At 40.8% G+C, this 22,042-nt stretch overlaps 1 protein-coding gene and 1 long non-coding RNA gene across 2 annotated transcripts in view; one reads left to right on the top strand and one right to left on the bottom strand.

Moving 5' to 3' along the window:
* Positions 1-22,042, bottom strand: part of LOC144898347 (uncharacterized) — an 86,414-nt gene that overhangs the window by 40,714 nt on the left and 23,658 nt on the right. The gene's annotated exons all lie outside the window — the stretch shown is intronic.
* Positions 1-22,042, top strand: part of cachd1 (cache domain containing 1) — a 68,733-nt gene that overhangs the window by 31,146 nt on the left and 15,545 nt on the right. The window contains exons 3-12 of the mRNA XM_058073793.2: positions 3,108-3,256; positions 9,273-9,379; positions 11,967-12,093; positions 14,505-14,649; positions 14,747-14,963; positions 15,059-15,208; positions 18,176-18,442; positions 19,568-19,717; positions 20,581-20,704; positions 20,798-20,915. Coding sequence (XP_057929776.2) covers positions 3,108-3,256; positions 9,273-9,379; positions 11,967-12,093; positions 14,505-14,649; positions 14,747-14,963; positions 15,059-15,208; positions 18,176-18,442; positions 19,568-19,717; positions 20,581-20,704; positions 20,798-20,915 — 1,554 coding nt within the window. The remainder of the gene's footprint in view (positions 1-3,107; positions 3,257-9,272; positions 9,380-11,966; positions 12,094-14,504; positions 14,650-14,746; positions 14,964-15,058; positions 15,209-18,175; positions 18,443-19,567; positions 19,718-20,580; positions 20,705-20,797; positions 20,916-22,042) is intronic.

Below are 22,042 nucleotides of genomic sequence, written 5' to 3'. Positions count from 1 at the left end.
CCAAATCCGCATCAGTTTGATCACCGATACAATCAGGCTAACGATACGTCATTGTTGTTCTGGTATCAGAGTGGAAGTTGGTGCAGTATTCGGGGTTGCGGGGGCAGCATCCTCAGCAGAGAGGCTCAGACTTTCATCCATGCTTCCATTTTCTATGCAGCTTATCCTCACTAGGGTCGCGTGGGTATGCTGGAGCCTATCCCGGCTATTTTTTTTGGCGAGAGGCGGCGTAAACCGTGGACTGGTCGTCAGCCAATTGCACGGCACATAGAGACGCACACACATTCACCCTCACATTCATATCTATAGACAATTTCAAGTCTCCAGTTAACCTAACATGCCTCCTCCATTTTAGGAATGGGGGAGGAAACCAGAGTACCCAGAGAAAACCCATGCAGATTTCCCTCCTACAGTGGTTTAATATATAGCATATTGAGCAAGGGCCAACAGGTAGTGCCAAAAAAAGGTTGGCTGCCACAAATGACGCTGCTTTATAAAACCTTTCATTGTGGGCAAGTACAATATGCATCAATCATTGGTGAATGGTGGAAAGCAGTCATACATTTACCATGCCTAGTGGAGACACACTGGTACTGGTGTTCGTGCACAACTGTGCACTAACACAAGCACAAAAACTTAAAGGAACAATGATGTTCATCCATCTTCTTTCACTTATCCGAGGTCAGGAGTGGGGGCAGCAGGTCGGTTGAGAGACATTGGGGTCTTCCCCAAGGCCTCCTACCAGAAAGAAGTCCGGGAGGCAGAATTTTTGCATTTAATTAGCAGACATTTTGCAAAAGTTGACACATTATGGTGACAAAATAAGTGTAAAACATGTAAAATGTAAAATATTTACATGGGAAAAAAATTCAGATTTTATATGGTCCTACTCATATCATGCACCCCTAATATATAATATATAACATAACATTCATTCATTCATTTTCTACCGCTTTTTCCTCACGAGGGCCGCGGGGGTGCTGGAGCCTATCCCAGCTGTCTTCGGGCGAGAGGCGGGGTACACCCTGGACTGGTCGCCAGCCAATCACAGGGCACATATAGACAAACAACCATTCACACTCATATTCATACCTATGGACAATTTGGAGTCGCTAATTAACCTAGCATGTTTTTGGAATGTGGGAGGAAACCGGAGTACCCGGAGAAAACCCATGCATGCACGGGCAGAACATGCAAACTCCACACAGAGATGGCCGAGGGTGGAATTGAACCCTGGTCTCCTAGCTGTGAGGTCTGCGCGCTAACCACGAGACCGCCGTGCTGCATAACATAACATGTGTGTATGTTTATTGATTAACGCTACATTGTTTCTCTCACTCGCAGACACACAGCATGCAATGTCGAGAAATAGATGAAACTCTAAAAAACAAACAAAAAAATATCTGTGTCCTACAGCGGTATTGCAGTTGTCGTCGTAGGCCCGCTCGTCCCTGTATTAACCTCAACCCTGCGATCCAAAATAGGAGTTAGTGTCGCCGTAAGGACTGCTGCCAGTGGCGATGCTTCAGAGCTGTCTGGCGGTCATAAAAATCCTCAGCCTGAGACGTCTGTGTACCCCGCACCCAACACCGGTGTGTGGCCGCACCAAACCCTGGGTGTCGCAATCCTTGCACACTGCTCGGGTTCATCAAATTGTAACCCAAGGTCAAATGTTGCATGCTCAAAGTTTCTGGTTTCTCTTAAGTCAGTCTGTTAAAAGTGGATTTTACTTTCTCTACCAGTCTTTCCCTCCCCCACAATCAGGGGAAACACACCCAGCTGAACACTGGCCCATTTTTCTTGTTTTATAGCAACTTCATTACCACTAATTGCCATGTTGCCAAGTACAGACAGTATTGTGTGTTAGTATAACACATTTTTCTGTTGACTTTATTGTCCATGTGTGAGTGCACATCCCAGGAACTTTAGTATTTGTGGTACAGTGGAAGTCATTGTCGGCCTTTAAAATCCAGAACGATTTAATGCTGGTCTGATTAGGTGTGCAAAGCGGTCAGTGGGTCACAGTGCAGTTTATGGTTCCTCTTTTGGGATCACAGCACTTTTGCAGGTGCTGGTCATTATGGGACTTGAACAAAGGGCTCCAGTTGCTGTGGAAGTAAAGACCTCTTCTGTGGTGTTATTTACAGTAGTGTTATTTTTAATTCACACACCAGAATAAATTCAACTGCAAGTTTGAACCCCATTTTTTATACCCTGCCTTCTCTTTACTTGGTTAACAAACTGCAACCCAAAAAAAAAACCTTGGTTAGCATCATTAATCCTTTTTCACATTTTGTATGCAGCTCTTTGTTAAGATGCAATGTATTATGAGAAACTCACATTGGTATTTGTTTGTATATTTCATGGGTATAGCTGACTCACCGTTACGGTTGCCATTTTGGATGCCAGCAACGACACACACTGTATTAATAACACAACAAGATGCACGCCATATTGTAAGCATCCAGAACCAAACATTTTGACATGTGTGTCATGGAACATCAGAGAACCTGAGATGGTTCATATGGCTCTAACATATCAAGGATGTACTTTGGCGGAAAACCAGGAAAAGACTTAATATACATAAGCAGGGCTGTTCTCTGAGCAACAGGAAGCCCATGAAGAGACTTGAGCACTGAGCTAATGTGCTCGTAGTATGTTCTGGTTTTAGTCAGGACTCCAGCAGCACCATTCTGGATGCACTGCAGCTCAGTTTAGAGAACCCAGTGAGAAGGTCGTTGCAACACTGCAATTGAAGATTCAATTGCACATGGAAACGTTGCACTTAATGAAGTAGAAAGGGATTCTTGCTGAGGGCACGGCAACTTAATGCATCCTGTATTTTCACATTCTTATCATGCGAGTGTAAAAAGAAGTTAACCGCGGCGTCGTAAAAAACCTGCAAGCAACAAATGAAAAACACACCACTGGAGCTACACCTACAACTGCAATTTGACAACACAATAGGGAACATGATGAAGGGGTTATTTATTTAAGGTGTGTGTGTTTTAACATTGTACATATAAAATATCTATGTCGTTTATAAATAAACGTTGCGCTTTCTTGTTGTGGTTTGTAACACGACTGTGTCTTCCCTTTTCGTGCAGCTGGCCAAGAAGATTCGGGAGAAGTTTAACCGCTACCTGGATGTGGTGAACAGGAACAAACAGGTGGTAGAAGCCTCGTACACCGCCCATCTCACCTCTCCACTCACTGCAATACAGGACTGCTGCTCCATTCCAACATCGATGATGGAGTGAGTATTATTTCTTATCCATATCAAAAAGCGTCCCTTATCTCGTCTAAATGGGGATTGTTTGGACAACTTTTAAGAACGGCGTCCATTGCAACTGCTTTGAGCATTTCACAACAATAATACCGGTTGCAGTTTCACATACGGAGATTGGCACAAGGCAGCGAGCCAGTTGCTGATTCCATCAGACAGAAAGCAAAGTAAAGAAGGAGAGCTCCTTTCATACACACACGGTGCAATCTACAGTGGTGCAGCTGTCCCCACCACCTTTCATCCCTCTCGCCATTTCTTTATACTTTACTCCCCCTTTATCGGCCACCGTAAGCAGTTATTGCTCATTGAATGTTTGCCTTTGCAGTGCAGCCTTCGCTTGCTGCAAGGTCATTTCAGTGCCGTCAAGTGGGGGGGCTCTTTTTTTCCTCAGGCACAACTGACCACCTGTAGCCAAGTATTTACATGTATGCTTCTACAGACAGAAGAATATGTTTAATTTTTCACATTTCACATTATTATTTTTTTTCCTTTATTTGGGTAAATATATGAATCATTACAGTGCATTTCTTACATCAATCAAAATATAACTTTCCATTATTTACATTTGTATTCAACTATCTGATCCCAAGCCCAAAAGGAGTAGGCTGAAGCAAAAGCTTATTAATAACAGTTTCCCTTGTTATTTATTATCATTGTAATATTATTATTATTATTATCATTATCATTATTGTTATAATCTTTATCATTATTACCATCATTATAATCATCATTAATATTACCATTTTCATCATTATAGTTAACATTTTTTTTTTTATTATTATTTTTTTTTTAATTATTTAATTTTACAGAATTGCACACAGTCAGGCTGAAAAACATAGCTGCAAAAAGGAGGGCTCTCATCAGGCCAGTGGGGGAGGTTGGACAAGTGGAGCAGAGACTGATATATATCCCGAAACTTCAAAGCATCTTGCTCAAGGGAGGAAAAGGCAAAGCGCTTTCATTTTTTTGCAGATTCATGCAGCATCGTCAGATATGGATTTTTTTATGTGTTTCCTTCTGTGTAAAACATAATTGTGTGCAGTGGTGACGGTTTTTTTTTCTTCCATATTTGGCTCCTGTGCGTGGATGTCTCGGTTAGGTCAGCTCCGAGGGGAATGAATGGGAGGTCCACAATGTGTTCGTGTCAGTTAACTTGCAGGCTATAATTTCACACAGAGACCACCACGGGCAGCACTCACATCTCAGTTGTATGCCGCTATTACTGTCTTCCCTTTTATCCTTTTACTGTGCAGTTTCTTTGTTGTCAACATGCAGTCCTTTTATTGATAAGTGGCAATAAAAGCCCCGATCAATGAGATCGTAGCGCTTTGGGCTCAACTAAAAGAAATAACAAATCATGTAGGATTAAGTAAAAATATTACTTTTCTATGTTTATGTATTATACCAGCTGCACGTCGGGTGAGTGGTTAGCGCCTCACAGCTTGGGGACCCAAGTTCAATTCCACCCTCAGGCATCTCTGTGGGGTGTTTGCATGTTCTCCCCGTGCATGCGTGGGGTTTTTTTTTCCGGGTACTCCGGTTTCCTCCCACATTCCAAAAACATGCTAGGTTAATTAGCGACTCCAAATTGTCCATAGGTATGAATGTGAGTGTGAATGGTTGTTTGTCTATATGTGCCCTGTGATTGGCTGGCCACCAGTCCAGGGTGTACCCCGCCTCTTGCCCAAAGACAGCTGGGATAGGCTCCAGCACCCTGTGAGGATAAGCGGTAGAAAATGAATGAATGAACAAATTAATGACAAAAACCAAGGTACCACATTATTATTGGGTTTTTAGACATCTCTATGTGCCCTGTGATTGGCTGGAGACCAGTCTAGGGTGTACCCCGCCTCTTGCCGGAAGACAGCTGGGATAGGCTCCAGCACCCCCGTGACCATTGTGAGGATAAGTGGTTGAAAATGAATGAATGGATTTTACCAGTGATTCAGCATATTCCTCAATCAAATCAATTTCATCCTGTATGTTGACATCCCGGGCGGCACGGCGGTCGAGTGTTTAGCGCGCAGACCTCACAGCTAGGAGACCAGGGTTCAATTCCACCCTCGGCCATCTCTGTGTGGAGTTTCTCCCCGTGCATGCGTGGGTTTTCTCCGGGTACTCCGGTTTCCTCCCACATTCCAAAAACATGCTAGGTTAATTAGCGACTCCAAATTATCCATAGGTATGAATGTGAGTGTGAATGGTTGTTTGTCTAAATGTGCCCTGTGATTGGCTGGCGTCCAGTCCAGGGTGTACCCCGCCTCTTGCCCAAAGACAGCTGGGGTAGGCTCCAGCACCCCCTGCGACCCTCGTGAGGTAAAAGCGGTAGAAAATGAATGAATGTTGACATCCCATCGTGACTGCATTGATATGTTTTCATACACGGCTCCTCAATGGTACGCCACTGCCGCTGTGCTTTGAAGGATTACAAATTCACATTCATTACACTTTGGCTTTTGCACAACAGCAGGCCTCCTCTGTATAGATTTCCTCCCTGGGATTTTGAATGGCGCATGATAGTCCCTTGTGTGAGTACAGTTTAATCTATTGGATTATACAAACAGAAGAGGGAATGCAACAGCTGAGCGTGACTGCAACATTCTGTCTTTGTCTATCACGCCGTGACACCTGACTTCTTCCCTTTTGTGAACGTTCTCCTTAGTATTTTTATTGTTTCTCTTCTTGCCGTGAATCCCATTTAGTCCCCCTGAAAACACTCACAGTGACTCACATGCAGACTGAATCCTTACATTTGTGTGACAGCCAGTTGCTGGTGCTCACTATTTTGCACTTCAGACTTATTTTTAATTGGAGCATACAGAACATTTCCCTTTTGGGCAGGTATGGTAATCAATGCAGGTTTGCACATGAATAAAATATCCATTTATGTAAAAAAAAAAAAAAAAAAGTAAGAATGATTTTGAAGCAGTCAATGTAATTTTGAATTATATTTGGTAAATAAAATGGTTAGAAAAATTCAGTGCTCTTGTCTGGTGGGGTAAAAATAGATTTTAGTTTTTCGGCCTTCATTAAAATTCCTGATCAGAATCGAAGCACCCACTCTCAGTGCTCTCTCTCCCTCTCTTCCCTTGTCGTTCACACACGTTTTGATGTGGAATTCAAAGCAGCTGCAAATGTATTTTTTATCCGGCACACATTTTGCTGAACGTCCTGCCCACCGCTTCTACGCAAACCCGATTTAAGGAGAATAGTAATGACTTTGGCCTTATGGGACACTAAATGAGTGAAGTTCAATCGCATGCTGCACATCACAGCACCTGCCAATCAAACTGGGCCAGGGCTAGGTCGGCTAGCAGAGGGAGCCAATAAGTGTGTAGCACATGCGTTTTATGTGTGCATGTGTGTGTTGCTAAGCCAGAGGGGTTGGTGTGGCGGGGAGTGAGTCGGACTGAAACGGTGGAAGGATCAAAGCTTTGCAGCCGTGGTGCAGTGCAGAACAGGCTGCTGCTCTGCATACCTCCCTCCCCTATTTGTCAGCCCTTAATTCCAGAGATGTCCTCTGGAAAGCATTTTTTTTTTTTTACACGCAAAACCATTAAAATAATTGTTAAAAAGGTCACTTCTGTAATTAGGATGAACCATGTGTGCAGTGGTTTAAGATGTCCTGATTTGAAATCCAGTTCTGTTGTTGTCACCTCCTTAACACTTGTAGGTGTGCATGTGCTCATGGACGGATCGCTGCCCCCATTGGCGTCTTTACCAATGACTGCTACAGCGTCCCCTCATGCCCGTGCTGTTTTGGCTCCTTACCCTCCATGCCTTCTTTCGGACATGGAGAACAGAGAGAAGGCGGTCGCAGATCATGTGGCCTACTTATGACTGTCTGCCAGTCTAGCATAGCATTTTTAATGCCAAAGTTCACGTGGTACTCCAATGTGTTGATTGATGATTTCAAGCATTTGTCTCATCAATGTCCTGTTATTGCCAATTAGTGACATTTGTATAACACTCTTTATTGCTCTCTGGTTCTACCATATCTTACTTATTGTGTGGAAATATGGGCTAATAACTATAAAAGCAATCTTCACTCGCTAAATGTACTGCAAAAAAGGTCAGTAAGGATAATTCATAATGCCGCCTACAGAGCACATACTAACTCCTTATTTCTAAAATCACAAATACTTCAACTTGCTGATATAGTTCATCTTCAAACAGCTAAAATAATACATAAGGCTAAAAATAACCAATTAGCTAAAAATGTCATCCAATACTTCTCTACAAGAGAGGAGAAATATGATCTCAGGGAAGAAGTACATTTGAAACACTTCTATGCTAGGACTACGTTAAAAAGCCATAGCATTTCAGTATGTGGAATCAAACTATGGAATGGATTGAGTAAGGAAATCAAACAATGCACAACGATGAGCCAATTCAAGAAACAATACAAGCAGTTGATGTTTGCTAAATACAAGGATGAAGAGTCCTGAACCAGTCATGATGTGCTATATATATCACTATATTGACACTTACTGTAGTACCCATTATGGCATTGGATGCTCATATCACCTCCTACTTTGGTAAGTGACAAAAAAAATTATATTATGAAAGCAGGAAGTGAACAAATGTAACAGTTACTGATTGTAAAAGTACCAGATGGAGGGGTAGGATTTAATAAGCTTTGCTTCTTCCTACTCTTTTTGGACATGTGGAACTGTGAACTGATTATTACCATTAGCATTACCATAGCATAGAACACATGGGCTGTGTTCGAAACCGCATACTTACCTACTACTCATACTAACTCTTTGAGTATGCGGTGTGTCTACACTGGCAGTATGCGAGAAGTTCCCGGATGCATACTGCATTCGCCAGAAATGTTGAGTATGTATCATCAGCTTACTACTCATACCCAAATTACCCAGGATGCAACGCGATGTGACGTCACCGCGGAAAAAAAAAAACATTTGCTGAATACTGAGCAGCAGGATGGACCAAACGGCGGTGTCAAGCAGGATATATTGCGAGTTGGTTCGCTTCTTGTTTTCAAAGTAAAAGCAGTGATTTATCACTATATTTTTTTGCATGAGAAAAGTAAAGGGGTGTTTTATTTTGTGAAAATAACCAGTGTGTTGCTCACTTCAGCTAGCTTAAATTTTGCCGAATTCGTCCGAACGAAATTGTAAACGGTTGGTATTTGGACAAATAAATGGCACACTCGGGATTTAGCGCTAAAGTGAAATCAGCTTCAGCCTGTCGATTTCGGCTCGGGTAGGAGCGCAATGCATTGTGGGTTATCATGTAGTACTCTGTAGTGTCAATTTTGCATACTGTCTGATGGATTGGGTATGCAGTATGGAGTGTGGATAGTATGGGCATGGAAGTATGTAGTAGTAAGTATGCTGTTTCGAACACAGCCATTCAGTGAACATTGACACAGGAGCTGCTGTCGGCCGCTCTATACACTGCTTCAAATCCATCAATGTATATATGTACTACTAAGTGCACAAGGAAGGATATGAAGCCGTATTTTGAGACTTGTGATACGTGATTTAAATAATTCGACGACATAAAGAAGTCTTTTCTTCAACACTAGTTAGTCAGATGTTTTCCGGAAACATAGTTTTGTTGGGTAAAAACACATTTTGGGCCGTTTTCCATGGAAAATGTTATTCACGAGTCATAAATCCTCCTTTTAATACAAAGTCTGGGCAACAGATGAATGTGGCTTAAATTAAAATAACTTTTTACCAGATGTTTTCTTTAATTTCATTTGTTTCATAACAAACAGATTTAGTTTTTTTTACGACTATGCCAATAGCGATGTTGAAATACTAACAGATGTACATTAGCACAAAGTTAAAGGTGCATGCGAGACCTGTGAGTTGTGTTTTATTGGATGTAAAAGTCTGGAGTAGTAAACCTGTTGGTGCTGAGAAAGAAACCAGAACTGCTCTGCCAACCAATGGGGTTTGGATGTCTTCCAGAAATTCTTAAATGATGTGCCTTGTTTGTGCTTCTTTTTAAGGTTTGATGGAAATTTCAACGCCAATGTGTCCAAGACCATCTGCTGCGACAGACTCTCACCCACCGTCAACAGCCGAGCATTCAACCCCGGACGAGACCTCAACTCAGGTTTGTTCGTCACATCTGACAGTTCCCTTGCAGGAGTGTGCCTCCTTCTCAACAACGTGTGTTTTCTTTAATCGTGGGGTATATGGAAATGTAGACGACATCAGTCGTGATAGAAATAATGAGCTGTATGTGTCAGAGTGGATGTTTTTTTTTTATACGTTCGGCTTTCCTCGTATGTTCGATGCTGTTCATCTGAAATCACTTTTTTTTGCAGCCGCAGATCAAATACACCTTTTTGTCTTTGAAGATGCTCTCAATTTATGATTTGAGCCAGTCTTAATATTTGCTGTTGATGTTGGTTTGAAATGCCGAAATAGTGCATTCAGGTAAACGTGTTTCTTATTTTTTGCATGTTTTTCCACATTCATTTATTTTCTGGGTGTGCTGGAGCCTATCACAGTTGTCTTCAGGCAACAAGGTGGGCACACCCTAGACTGGTGGCCAGCCAATCACATGGCACATATAGTCAAACAACCATTCACACTCACATTCATACCTACGGACAATTTGGAGTCGCCAATTAACCTAGCATGTTTTTGGAATGTGGGAGGAAACCGGAGTACCCGGAGAAAACCCACACATGCACAGAGAGAACATGCAAACTCCACACGGAGATGGCTGATGGTGGAATCGAACTCAGATCTCCTAGCTGTGTGGCCTGCACGCTAACCACTTGTTCCCCGTGCAGCTCATGTTATTCACATTCATTCATTTTCTACCGCTTATCCTCATGAGGGTCACAGGGGTGCTGGAGCCTATCCCAGCTGTCTTCGAGCGAGAGGCGGGGTACACCCTGGACTGGTGGCCAGCCAATCACAGGGCACATATAGACAAACAACCATTCACACTCACATTCATACCTATGGACAATTTGGAATCGCCAATTAACCGGAGTACCTGGAGAAAACCCACACATGCACGGGGAGAACATGCAAACTCCACACAGAGATGGCCGAAGTTGGAATCGAACTCAGATCTCCTAGCTGTGTAGCCTGCGCGCTAACCACTTGCCCCCTGTGCAGCTGGTGTTTTTCACAGTTAATTAAATATTAGTCAACGACAACATCACTTCAAATATCCAAACCTACATTGCCCAGTGTGGAAAAACAAAAAAATTGCTGAATTTCCCATAGTGCCCACTTTTATCACATTTTTAAACATACAGTATGTTTCTTCTCTGCCACAGCGTTTCTCTTCTAATCGTCAGAGCTGGGTTGCCTATTTCCTCATAAGCCTCCCACACCACGCTCAATTTATTCATCCTTACGCTCCGTGTTCCAAGCGCTGTGGTCTCCTTGACCCTCCTTCTCTCAACATATTCATTTTCTGCCATTTGTCTCAGCCTGGTCTAAATAAGCTGCTGGAGCGTAAAGGCAATGACCCATGAGGGATGATGGCAGAGAAGACACTAAGTGAAGACGGCGTGAATGTGTTGTTTTGATGGCCTATGAAGATAGCAGAAATACCTCTGAACATTCAACCGTGATTTGTGAATCGTTTGTCATCACTAATTACAAGTTCCCACCCCAGAAAAAATACATGCATGTAATGTTAGGTGTTTATCAGCTAAAGTTATAATTGTTTTTCTTTTCATGTTTTTTTTACTCACTTTATTGCAAATGTTTCATAGCCAGTTATGCAAATTTGACAGTTTATTAATCTGAATATGAACATTGTTACTACTGAGGCTCTCTTTCTGTAGCAACAATGTTATAACTGAATGGAAAATAAAACAAGATGGATTATTTTGGCACATACAGTCAATCGCCACTTTACGTCCGAGACCACCAGCAAGTATTTACGACACACAGCTCACTCTCTCTCTCCCTATAAAGGCTTTCTGGTTTTGCATCACATTGCCAATAAAAGTAAACCTGTGATACAAACCAGGTTTAAACCCTAAATATGCCTCACACTCTTCTTAAACCCATTTAAATGATGAAATGTACAGGTACTCGACAATTAATGTAATAATCAAAGTGTTTATGTCTCTGCACACAACCATGGTGCCTTCAAGGACCACTAAAGTATGGAATCTCAGGGTTTTATGAAAAAACATTACCAGTGAGAAAGATGAACTTGTACGTGTATTTTAATGAGACCAGTCTTATTGTGATTATTATTATTATTCTGACCTCTTTGCTGTAGTTTTCCTGGTGCAAGCCCAAAAACTGTAATTGTGCAGAACCACTCCTCCCCGTGTGTGTGTGTGTGTGTGTGTGTGTGAAAGGTTGCGTTGTGTTGCTCCGAGCAGCAAGGAAGTTGCTAACTTTGTGATGGGGTCTGTGTGAGGATATTCTGTTGACTTTGTGACCTAATAAAATTCAGTTAGTGCAGAGCAAATACAGTTAAGCTCAGAGAGTAGAGTTAACGTTGTTGGCTCAGCTTGGCCTGCACCCACAGCAGTGACATGCATCCAGAACCAGAGTACTTTGCTTGGTCACTTTTGAATTTGACTCGGTGTTGGAAAGTCATGTATATTTAATGTAGTTCATGTCCAACTTTTGGCAAAAGTAATTGAATGCGTAAGTGTCTTTTTCTGTATGGAATCATCACTGTCAAAATTGTCCTTGTATCCTTTCTGCAGTTTTGGCCGACAACCTGAAGTCCAACCCAGGCATTAAGTGGCAGTACTTCAGCTCAGAGGAGGGGATCTTCACTCTCTTCCCAGCCCACAAATTCCACTGTAAAGGAACTTATGAGCATCGCAGCAGGTAGAACACAAACTTTCCTAAGTTTGCTAACATTAGCTTAGCAACATTTTTTGTAGTTTTCGTAAGTAGACACTTATACACTTCACACTAGATGTGGAGTGTATAAGTGTACTTGTTAACACTTGTTAACATTAGCTTGTTGGTATAATTACCTTTTCATAGGCAGACACATATATAAACACACCTTGCACTATCATACTAGTTGTTAGCATGCTAACATTAGCTTGTTAGCGTTGTTAGCATGCTAACATTAGCTTGTTAGCGTTGCTAGCATGCTAACATTAGCTTGTTAGCATTGCTAGCATGCTAACATTAGCTTATTAGCGTTGCTAGCATGCTAGCATTAGCTTGTTAGCATTGCTAGCATGCTAACATTAGCTTGTTAGCATTGCTATCATGCTAACATTAGCTTGTTAGCATTGCTAGCATGCTAACATTAGCTTGTTAGCGTTGCTAGCATGCTAACATTAGCTTGTTAGCGTTGCTAGCATGCTAACATTAGCTTGTTAGCGTTGCTAGCATGCTAACATTAGCTTGTTAGCGTTGCTAGCATGCTAACATTAGCTTGTTAGCGTTGCTAGCATGCTAACATTAGCTTGTTAGCATTGCTAGCATGCTAACATTAGCTTGTTAGCATTGCTAGCATGCTAACATTAGCTTGTTAGCGTTGCTAGCATGCTAACATTAGCTTGTTAGCGTTGCTAGCATGCTAATATTAGCCTACCGTTTTTTGCTATTTTCCTAAATATGAACTTAAGCAGACCCTTATTGCAACCATGCTAATTGTTAGCATGCTAACATTATAATTTTTTTGTTTACCATTTTTAACATTTTTAGAGGTATACATTTATAGAAACACTTAAAGCTGTTATGCTAGGTGTTAGCATGCTAGTGTTAGCTAACATTAGCTTGTTAGCATTGCTAGCATGCAAATATTAGCCTGCCGTTTTTGCTATTTTCATGAATATGAACTTAAGCAGACCCTTATTGCTACCATGCTAATTATTAGCATGCTAACAATTTTTTGTTTACCATTTTTAACATTTTTAGAGGTATACATTTATAGAAACACTTAAAGCTGTTATGCTAGGTGTTAGCATGCTAGTGTTACCATTTTTAGCATCCTTTACTGTAAGTCATCCAAACACTTTTCTGTCCAGAAAGGCTGTGTTCGGCCATACTTAGCCGTCTCTTCCTCCCCACTGCCTCATTTTCACCCTGAAACTCCTTACTCACTCCTCATTATGTCATCCCTTCCACCTTTGCATCCTAATTGCCCCTCCTTGTCCCACCCCCTGACATCTACACTTAATTCTGTACCCTTCTTTTTCACAGTCAACCATCCTTTCTCTTCCTCCGCTTCATCGCCTCTAACAACCGCACCCCCTCCCTTTCCCATCATCCTCACCCATTCACCTCTATGCCAGTTGCTGTGGGGGGGCCCAGGCAGCATGTTGGCGGCATGCTCCTCGGCCACACATGCCCTTGGCAGGAATGTGGCTCCGTACCACTAAGGCCGACGGAATTTCACACTTCCACTGTTGTGGGTTTTATTTGAGTAGCACTGAAAGACGTCTCTTTCATTTCCATCTTCTCCCCTCATATGCATTTTTCACACATACTTGGAAAAAAAACTTAGCTTTTACAGTTTTTTAATCACGTATTTTGGTTTTGTTTCTGTTTGAACTAGTGAACTGGCACACATCTAGGAGTAAAATTGCCTTCCTTGGCTTGCTTTGAGTGTGAATGAGGCTTTGTGAGTACACCCAAAGTCCACCCTGTGTTATTGTCCTCAAAGACCACACACACTGAAGCTTACCACCTCTAGCTTTTCAGATCCCTTGGCCCCCATCCAGCTGCTCTGTGCACAAAGGGTGACACACTCAATTAAACCACATAATAAATATTGCAAAAATAATATAAAAAATATAGTTTCTATGATACCGTAGGATGGTATGATGGAGTATACCTTGAAACCGGTAACCGGCCCATTCCTAGCTCCGCCCCTTCTATTGTTAGGATTTGATTTGAGGCCCTTGTCTTGAAGTCTCGTCTTAAAACCCACTTTTATTCTCTGGCTTTTAACTCAGAGTGAGTCGTATGGTCCTGTGTCTTTTAGTTCTTTGTTTTTATTGTAATTGCTTTTATTTTTTATACTTTTATTGCTTTGTTTCTTGTTTTTAATATTTTATTTCTATTACTATTTTATTTCTTAAATGATCTTTTAGTTTTGGATTATTACTTTTTATTTTGACTAGTCTGTGCAGCACTTTGGAAACTCTTTATAAAATGTGCTATATAAATAAAGTGGAGTGGATTGGATTAAAAGTGGTTTCACCCAATGCAGCAGTGGAGACGGATGGAACATCGATCACCGATCTGGTTGTTTGTCCCCCCCCCCCCCCCTACAGGCCTGTGTATGTGTCTGCAGTACGTCCCCAGTCTAAACATATTGTTGTGATGGTGGATCATGGAGCATCCGTGACGGAAACTCAGCTTCAAATTGCCAGAGACTCGGCACTGGTTATCCTGAATGCTATAGATGAACATGATAAGGTACCCAAGCTAACCTTTTACTGAACCACACAAAAACATTCCAAAGTATGAATCAAACATGTCGAGACACTATTTGCCCTCTCCTTCATCTTTCCAGATTTCCATTCTGTCAGTGGCAGAGATGGTTCGCTCCTGCTCCCTGGACCAGTGCTACAAGAGTTTGCTCTCTCCAGCCACCAGCGAGACAAAGAGGAAAATGAGCACCTTCATCTCCAACATCAAAGCCTCTGATGGCACCACACAGCATGCGGCGGGCTTCCAAAGGGCTTTCCAGCTTCTTCGAAACACCAGCAGCCTCAGCAAGCAAAGCACCAGTAAGGGAATGAATCCAAGGATTGTTCACTTTGCAAAAAAAAAAAAAAAAAGCTCTAATGCTTTATCTGACATTTGTGGTTTTGTCCTCGGCCAGCCACGGACATGGTTATCATCTACCTGTCATCTGGCATCACATCTCGGGAGTCATCAGAGCAGGAGAAGAAAGCAACGCTCAGTGTGGTCAGAGAAGAGAACAGATACTTCAACAATTCTGTCATGATTCTTACCTACGCGCTCATGAACGGTAAGATTTCATTGACTCAACTAGTCACAATTGATAAGTAGTAGTAGTAGTCGTTCGGTGGAGATGCTAGTATTTTTCATCCAATCTTGATACCGTACGTGCTTGTCAGTCCAAATTCATTCATTCATTTTCTACTGCTTTTTCCTCACGACGGTTGCGGGGGGTGCTGGAGCCTATCCCAGCTGTCTTCTGGCGAGAGGCGGGGTACACCCCGGACTGGTCGCTAACCAATCACAGGGCACATATAGACAAACAACCATTCACACTCACATTCATACCTATGGACAATTTGGAGTCGGCAATTAAACTAGCATGTTTTTGGAATGTGGGAGGAAAACCGGAGTACCCGGAGAAAACCCACGCATGCACGGGGAGAACATGCAAACACCACACAGAGATGGCCGAGAGTGGGATTGAACTCGGGTGTCCTAGCTGTGAGGTCTGCATGCTAACCACTCGACCACCGTGCAGCCTGGCTTATTATTAGTCCAAAAATATTAAAAGACAAGTCGTATATAATATTCTGGTCACTAGCTATCGGTAATGACACAACACATTGACCTCAACACTGCATGGATATAGTGGAATTGAACCCTGGTCTCGTAGCCGTGAGGTCTGCGCGCTAAGCACTCGACCGCCGTGCCGCCCGTCAGTCCAAATTATCACAGTGATTCAGCTAAGCTGAGTTGTGTGAGCAATGTTAAGTCAATGTCACTCATGGGATCAAACTTTGCAGCTTAGTAACAGTGCCATCATGTGGTGAATATGTCACCAAAGTATTAGCATAGGCCACACAGTAGGGGTGCACGTTTTGCCAAATTTTCACCTTTCTCCGTGCAGCAGTTCAGGATTAGAATTAGCTGTCATAAAATAATACATGTAATATGTAATAGGTGTCAAAAATGATGAAGTATTGATACATGTACCCAACGCTTTGCTGCGTGATGTGCATACGGTCGTTGTAACGCAGTTGTTAGTGCACATTAAATATGCTTCTCCATGTTCTGTGTGTGTGTGTGTGGGGGGGGGGGGGGGGGGCTGGAGGTTAGAGACGTGTTCACACACCTCAAAGGCCTTTTTTTGTTTTGCTTGTGCCTGATTCCTTCTCCTATTTTATTGTCCTTGTCGGTGCGTGCAGCCCTTCTACGTCCTTCCTCTCCCTGCAACACACATACACTGCATGCATTAGCAAACAAATCATTTTTGCACCCTGAGAATGGAAATTAGGTAGATCTAAGAGGGGAGCGATGGAGACTTCAAAGGACGCATGTCTCATTGTGTGTGTGTGTGTGTGTGTGTGTGTGTGTGTGTGTGTGCCTGACAGAGGACCTTGCCAATTTAAAGAGCTCCAGGATGAAAAGGAAGCAAAAATCTATCATCCTCTGTGTTTTATTTGCATCATGTATTGGAAAACAAAGGTTGTTCTGTTGATGTTCTTGCATACTAAGAGTTGGCTAATGTCTAAAAACCCAATAATTATCTGGTACCTTGGTTTTTGTTATTAATTTGTTCATTCGTTCATTCATTCATTTTTTACCGCTTATCCTCACAAGGGTCGCAGAGGGTGCTGGAGCCTATCCCAGCTGTCTTCGAGCAAGAGGCGGGGTACACCCTGGATCACAGGGCACATATAGACAAACAACCATTCACACTCACATTCATACCTATGGACAATTTGGAGTCGCCAATTAACCTAGCATGTTTTTGGAATGTGGGAGGAAACCGGAGTACCCGGAGAAAACCCACGCATGCACGGGGAGAACATGCAAACTCCGCACAGAGATGCCCAAGGGTGGAATCGAACTGAGGTCTTCTAGCTGTGTGGCCTGCACGCTAACCACGCCGTGCCACCGTGTAGCCCACTTTTTGGTATCATGCAAACCAAATGTCGGATTACGAAAGCTGGAGCCTATCCCAGCTGTCTTGGGGCGAGAGGCGGGGTACACCCTGGACTGGTGGCCAGCCAATCACAGGGCACATATAGACAAACAACCATTCACACTCACATTCATACCTATGGACAATTTGGAGTCGCTAATTAACCTAGCATGTTTTTGGAATGTGGGAGGAAACCGGAGTACCCGGAGAAAACCCACGCATGCACAGGGAGAACATGCAAACTCCACACAGAGATGGCCGAGGGTGGGATTGAACCCTGGTCTCCTAGCTGTGAGGTCTGCGCGCTAACCACTCGACTTTAATTTGTTCATTTATTCATTCATTTTCTACCGCTTTTTCCTCATGAGGGTCACGGGGGTGCTGGAGCCTATCCCAGCTGTCTTCGAGCGAGAGGCGGGGTACACCCTGGACTGGTGGCCAGCCAATCACAGGGCACATATAGACAAACAACCATTCACACTCACATTCATACCTATGGACAATTTGGAGTCGCCAATTAACCTAGCATGTTTTTGGAATGTGGGAGGAACATGCAAACTCCACACAGAGATGGCCGAGGGTGGGATTGAACCCTGGTCTCCGAGCTGTGAGTTCTGCGCGCTAACCACTCGACCTTAATTTGTTCAACAAAAATGAAATATGAAAAGTGGGGTAATTTCTGTTGTACAATAAATAATGTAAGTCCAAAAATATTAACACAAATATTTTTTCTATTGAACATAATTATGTTCTTTACCTTTTTTTCATGAAAAGGGGAAAATTATTCTCCCTTTGTGCTGATTTGACATTGCTACACATGGCAACCCAGCATGCTTTCCTTCCCAGTTGTGACAGCTGTTCCAGTTGGTTGCAGGGTCCCTGCTTCTTTGAACGACCCTCTAAAGCTTGAATCCGTGTGTTCACATGTCACTTCCTAAGCTTCTTGAGTTAAAGATGTTGTACTAGTAACATGTCAGTTGACATTAGCATAGCAAAAACCCACCCAACACCTCTATTCTCCCGGTTCACTGCATCTAGATGATGTAAATTTACATATAACATGATCTGTCCTCTCCTCTCTCGTTGCAGAGGGAATAACAGGTCTGAAGGAGCTGGCCTTCTTGCGGGACCTGGCGGAGCAGAATTCTGTTAAGTACGGTGTTGACCGTTTTCCCTTGGCTTCCTCGTTTGGATCAGCTGGTGCTCCCATGATGCCTGTAGTGAAGGGTAGCATGATGGTGCTCAACCAGCTCAGCAACCTGGAGACAACGGTGGGCCGCTTCTACATCAACCTGCCCAACCGCATGATCGACCTCGCCCGCTTCAGTTTGCCCTACGCTGACCCCGTGGGAGACGGTGCGTAGTCTCTATCCAAAATGGCTTCATCCATTCATAGGCAGCTCTATGGATACGTCCACAGAAATAGGTGTAAAATAATCCCTCGTTTATCACGGTTGACTGTTTCTAAATCAGACTGTGATAAGTGAATTTCCGCTAAATCGGATTATAAATTGAATATTTTCTAGTTCGAGCATCAAAAACCTGTTTACAACCCTCTAAATGCTGTTTTTAAGATTATTAGAGCCCTGTTGACATTATCTAACACCCCTATGTTACGGTCACAACAGTAGCAGTGTTCAATTCTTCTTCTTCTTCTTAATTTATTTCATGCATACTATGTTACATTATTGTTTCTCACATATACACTTACAATACAATACACTTACAATATCTATTTATATACATATACATATACATACATACACGCACACCTCATTACTACACTGAAATTCAAATCTGCCATAAATCCGGCAATCAAGTATGGTGCTTGTATGCCCCAATGCATTCATTGGGGCGCTGCAATGACATCAGCCTCCCTGTGGTCATAAAAGTTGTAATATCATGAGAAACAAACAAAATAAAATAAAGTTGAAAAGCATTACAATAATGTTGTACACTACTAACACAGAGTCACTAGTGTAGAATACTACATATCTTCACAATGTATGTGTTTTCTGAATGCCTTAGAATTCGATTTTGTTCATTTAGGCATTTTTATGCTTTAAAATGCTTAACTGTGGCAACAAATTTTACATTTGCTTAAATATGCTTTTTTTTTTTTTTTTTTACTAATAATCGTGTGTATTCAACCATGAAACAGCACGATTTACGGGATTACAGTACAGTATTTTTTAAAAACATTTTTTTAAAACATTGTATGTAAAAGTACTGTATGTACTTTGTTGCATTCATGACTTCTTCATTCAAGTAACTGACTGCTGTCCACATGTACACAAAATGCCAAAACAACTCACCACAAACATGATAAGGAACTATATTTTGTATTTTGAAATAATGTTCACGTGAAAAGGAACAAACGCTAGTTTTGACTCATACATTACAGTACATGATATATGTTTATGTTTACAATGGAGGTATAATCACAAGATGTTTCATGTTGTGTACATTCTCTTTCTCCAGGGTTTATTATGACTGTGAGTCGGCCATGTTATTTCGGTAACCTGCTCCTCGGCGTGGTCGGAGTGGACGTAAATCTGGCCTACATTTTGGAGGACGTCACGTACTATCAAGACTCCTTGGCTTCATACACCTTCCTCATTGACAACAAAGGTCGGTCGGTCGGCTTGAAAATTGGCAAAGGGGGGGGGGGGGACCAAAGTCTTGTTGGGACCACATTAACTATTAAGTGGTTTTCATGAACCCTCAGCACTATTACACATAATTATTGAAATTATTGGCAGGAGTTTGGTGACATTTGCTTTTCTGTTCTGCTCTTTCAAAGAGTCTCTGTCTTCCTTTTTAAAATGTTTACTATCGCAATAAATACGCCATCAAATTATACGTAATTACCACAGTGGCTTATTAGAGAACCAACTCAGTTAACCCCACTCCCATTAAAGTCGTTAGCTGCCAGTGAAACAGTGCTTTTGCATTTTTGTAAAATAGAGCCTTCTACACTATTAGCTTAGTAAGTAAACAACCATTCACTCTAGTTACAACATCCAGTGTTTCCCATATATAATAATAATAATAATAATAATAATAATTATTATTATTATTATTATTTATTATTATTATTAATAATAATAATAATAATAATAATAATAATAATAATAATTATTATTATTATTATTATTATTATTATTATTATTATTATTATTATTATTATTATTATTATTATTATTAATAATAATAATAATAATAATAATTATTATTATTATTATTATAATATTAAATGGAGTTGAATAAAAACAAGTAAACAGAGTAAAAGATACGTTAAAATACAACATTCATTCGTTTATACACAGTTAAAACACGAGTAAAAGTAATTTAAAAATAAAAATATTTAATAGTAAAATAGTAAAAATATTTCTATACTTGTGGCAGGCCGTCACTAATAAAATTGGTTTGTAATTTTATGTTTTGGTTATATATCAGCACATTTCAACTTGTATGTATGTTTGCTTTTCCAGGATATACCTTGATGCACCCATCACTAACGCGGCCTTACCTGATGACTGAGCCTCCTCTTCACACGGATATTATCCACTATGAGAATATTCCTCGATTCCATGTTGTACGGCAGAACATTCTCAAGTGAGAAGAACTGTTCATTTTTTTCCTGAAATCAATCAGTCGTAGCTACGCTTTTAGAGACGTTAATTCGTGGATGCTGTGTATTTGTTGCAGCCTCCCATTGGGCAGTCAGGTTATCGCCGTTCCAGTGAACTCATCTCTGTCTTGGCACACGAACCGACTCCGAGACAACAGCAAAGATGCATATAACGTCAGCTATGCCTGGAAGCTGGTAGGTGATGATGCAGGATATGCTGCGTGGCGGCTAAACTCAGTTCTTTGAATGACTAATACAAGAAAACAAAAAAATAACACCACCACAAAAATAGGATAAAGTCATAATATTATCAGAAAAATAATTTTAGTAGAATAAAGTTGAAATATTAACTTTTTTAAGTCATAATATGAGAAACCAAGTTATAATTTTGGGAAAAGTAGCTTGCGAAAAAGCTTATCATGTTATCACAAATATGGGAATAAAGTCCTAATTAACAGGAAGTTAAAGGAAGTTGAAAGGGTTGGGATCTTTGAAATAAAAAAAAAACAATTGTAATTTTATGAGAATAAAATCAAAATATTAGGAGGAAAAAAAGAAAGAAGTTGCAATTTTATGAGAATAAACTTGTTATAATAACAATTTTAATAACAGAGTTGAAATATTGAAATAAAGATAAAGCAATATTATATTTTTTAAGGCCATAATATGAAAAACAAAAAAAATGAAGATGTAATTTTTTGAAAATAATAATTAACCAACTGATTTCTGAAATAAGCAAAATAACACAACTATTATTATTATTATTATTATTATTCCCAATTACGAGAAAAAAAATCACAGGAAGTTAAACAAAGTTGAAAGGGTTGGAATCTTTAAAAAAAAAACAATTGTAATTTTATGAGAATAAAGTCAAAATATTAGGCGGAAAAAAAGAAAGAAGTTGCAGTTTTATGAGAATAAACTCATAATGAGGAAAAATAATAATAAGAATTTTAATAACGGAGTTGAAATATTGTAGTAAAGAAAAAGCAATATAATATTTTTTAAGGCCAGAATATGAAAAACCAACAAAACGAAGATGTAATTTTTTGAAAAGAATTATTAACCAACTGAATTTTGAAATAAGCAAAATAACGCAACTATTATTATTATTATTATTATAATTCCCAATTACGAGAAAAAAAATCACAGAAAGTTAAACGAAGTTGAAAAGGTTGGAATCTTTTAAAAAAAAATTGTAATTTTATGAGAATAAAGTCAAAATATTAGGCGGAAAAAAAGAAAGAAGTTGCAGTTTTATGAGAATAAACTCGTAATGAGGAAAAATAATAATAAGAATTTTAACAACAGAGTTGAAATAT

Source organism: Doryrhamphus excisus, linkage group LG4 (assembly GCF_037039965.1).
Source record: "Doryrhamphus excisus strain RoL-2023G ecotype Guam linkage group LG4, RoL_Dexc_Guam_v1.1, whole genome shotgun sequence".
Taxonomy (NCBI): Eukaryota; Metazoa; Chordata; class Actinopteri; order Syngnathiformes; family Syngnathidae; genus Doryrhamphus; species Doryrhamphus excisus.
This window is presented reverse-complemented; position numbering and strand designations above follow the sequence as displayed.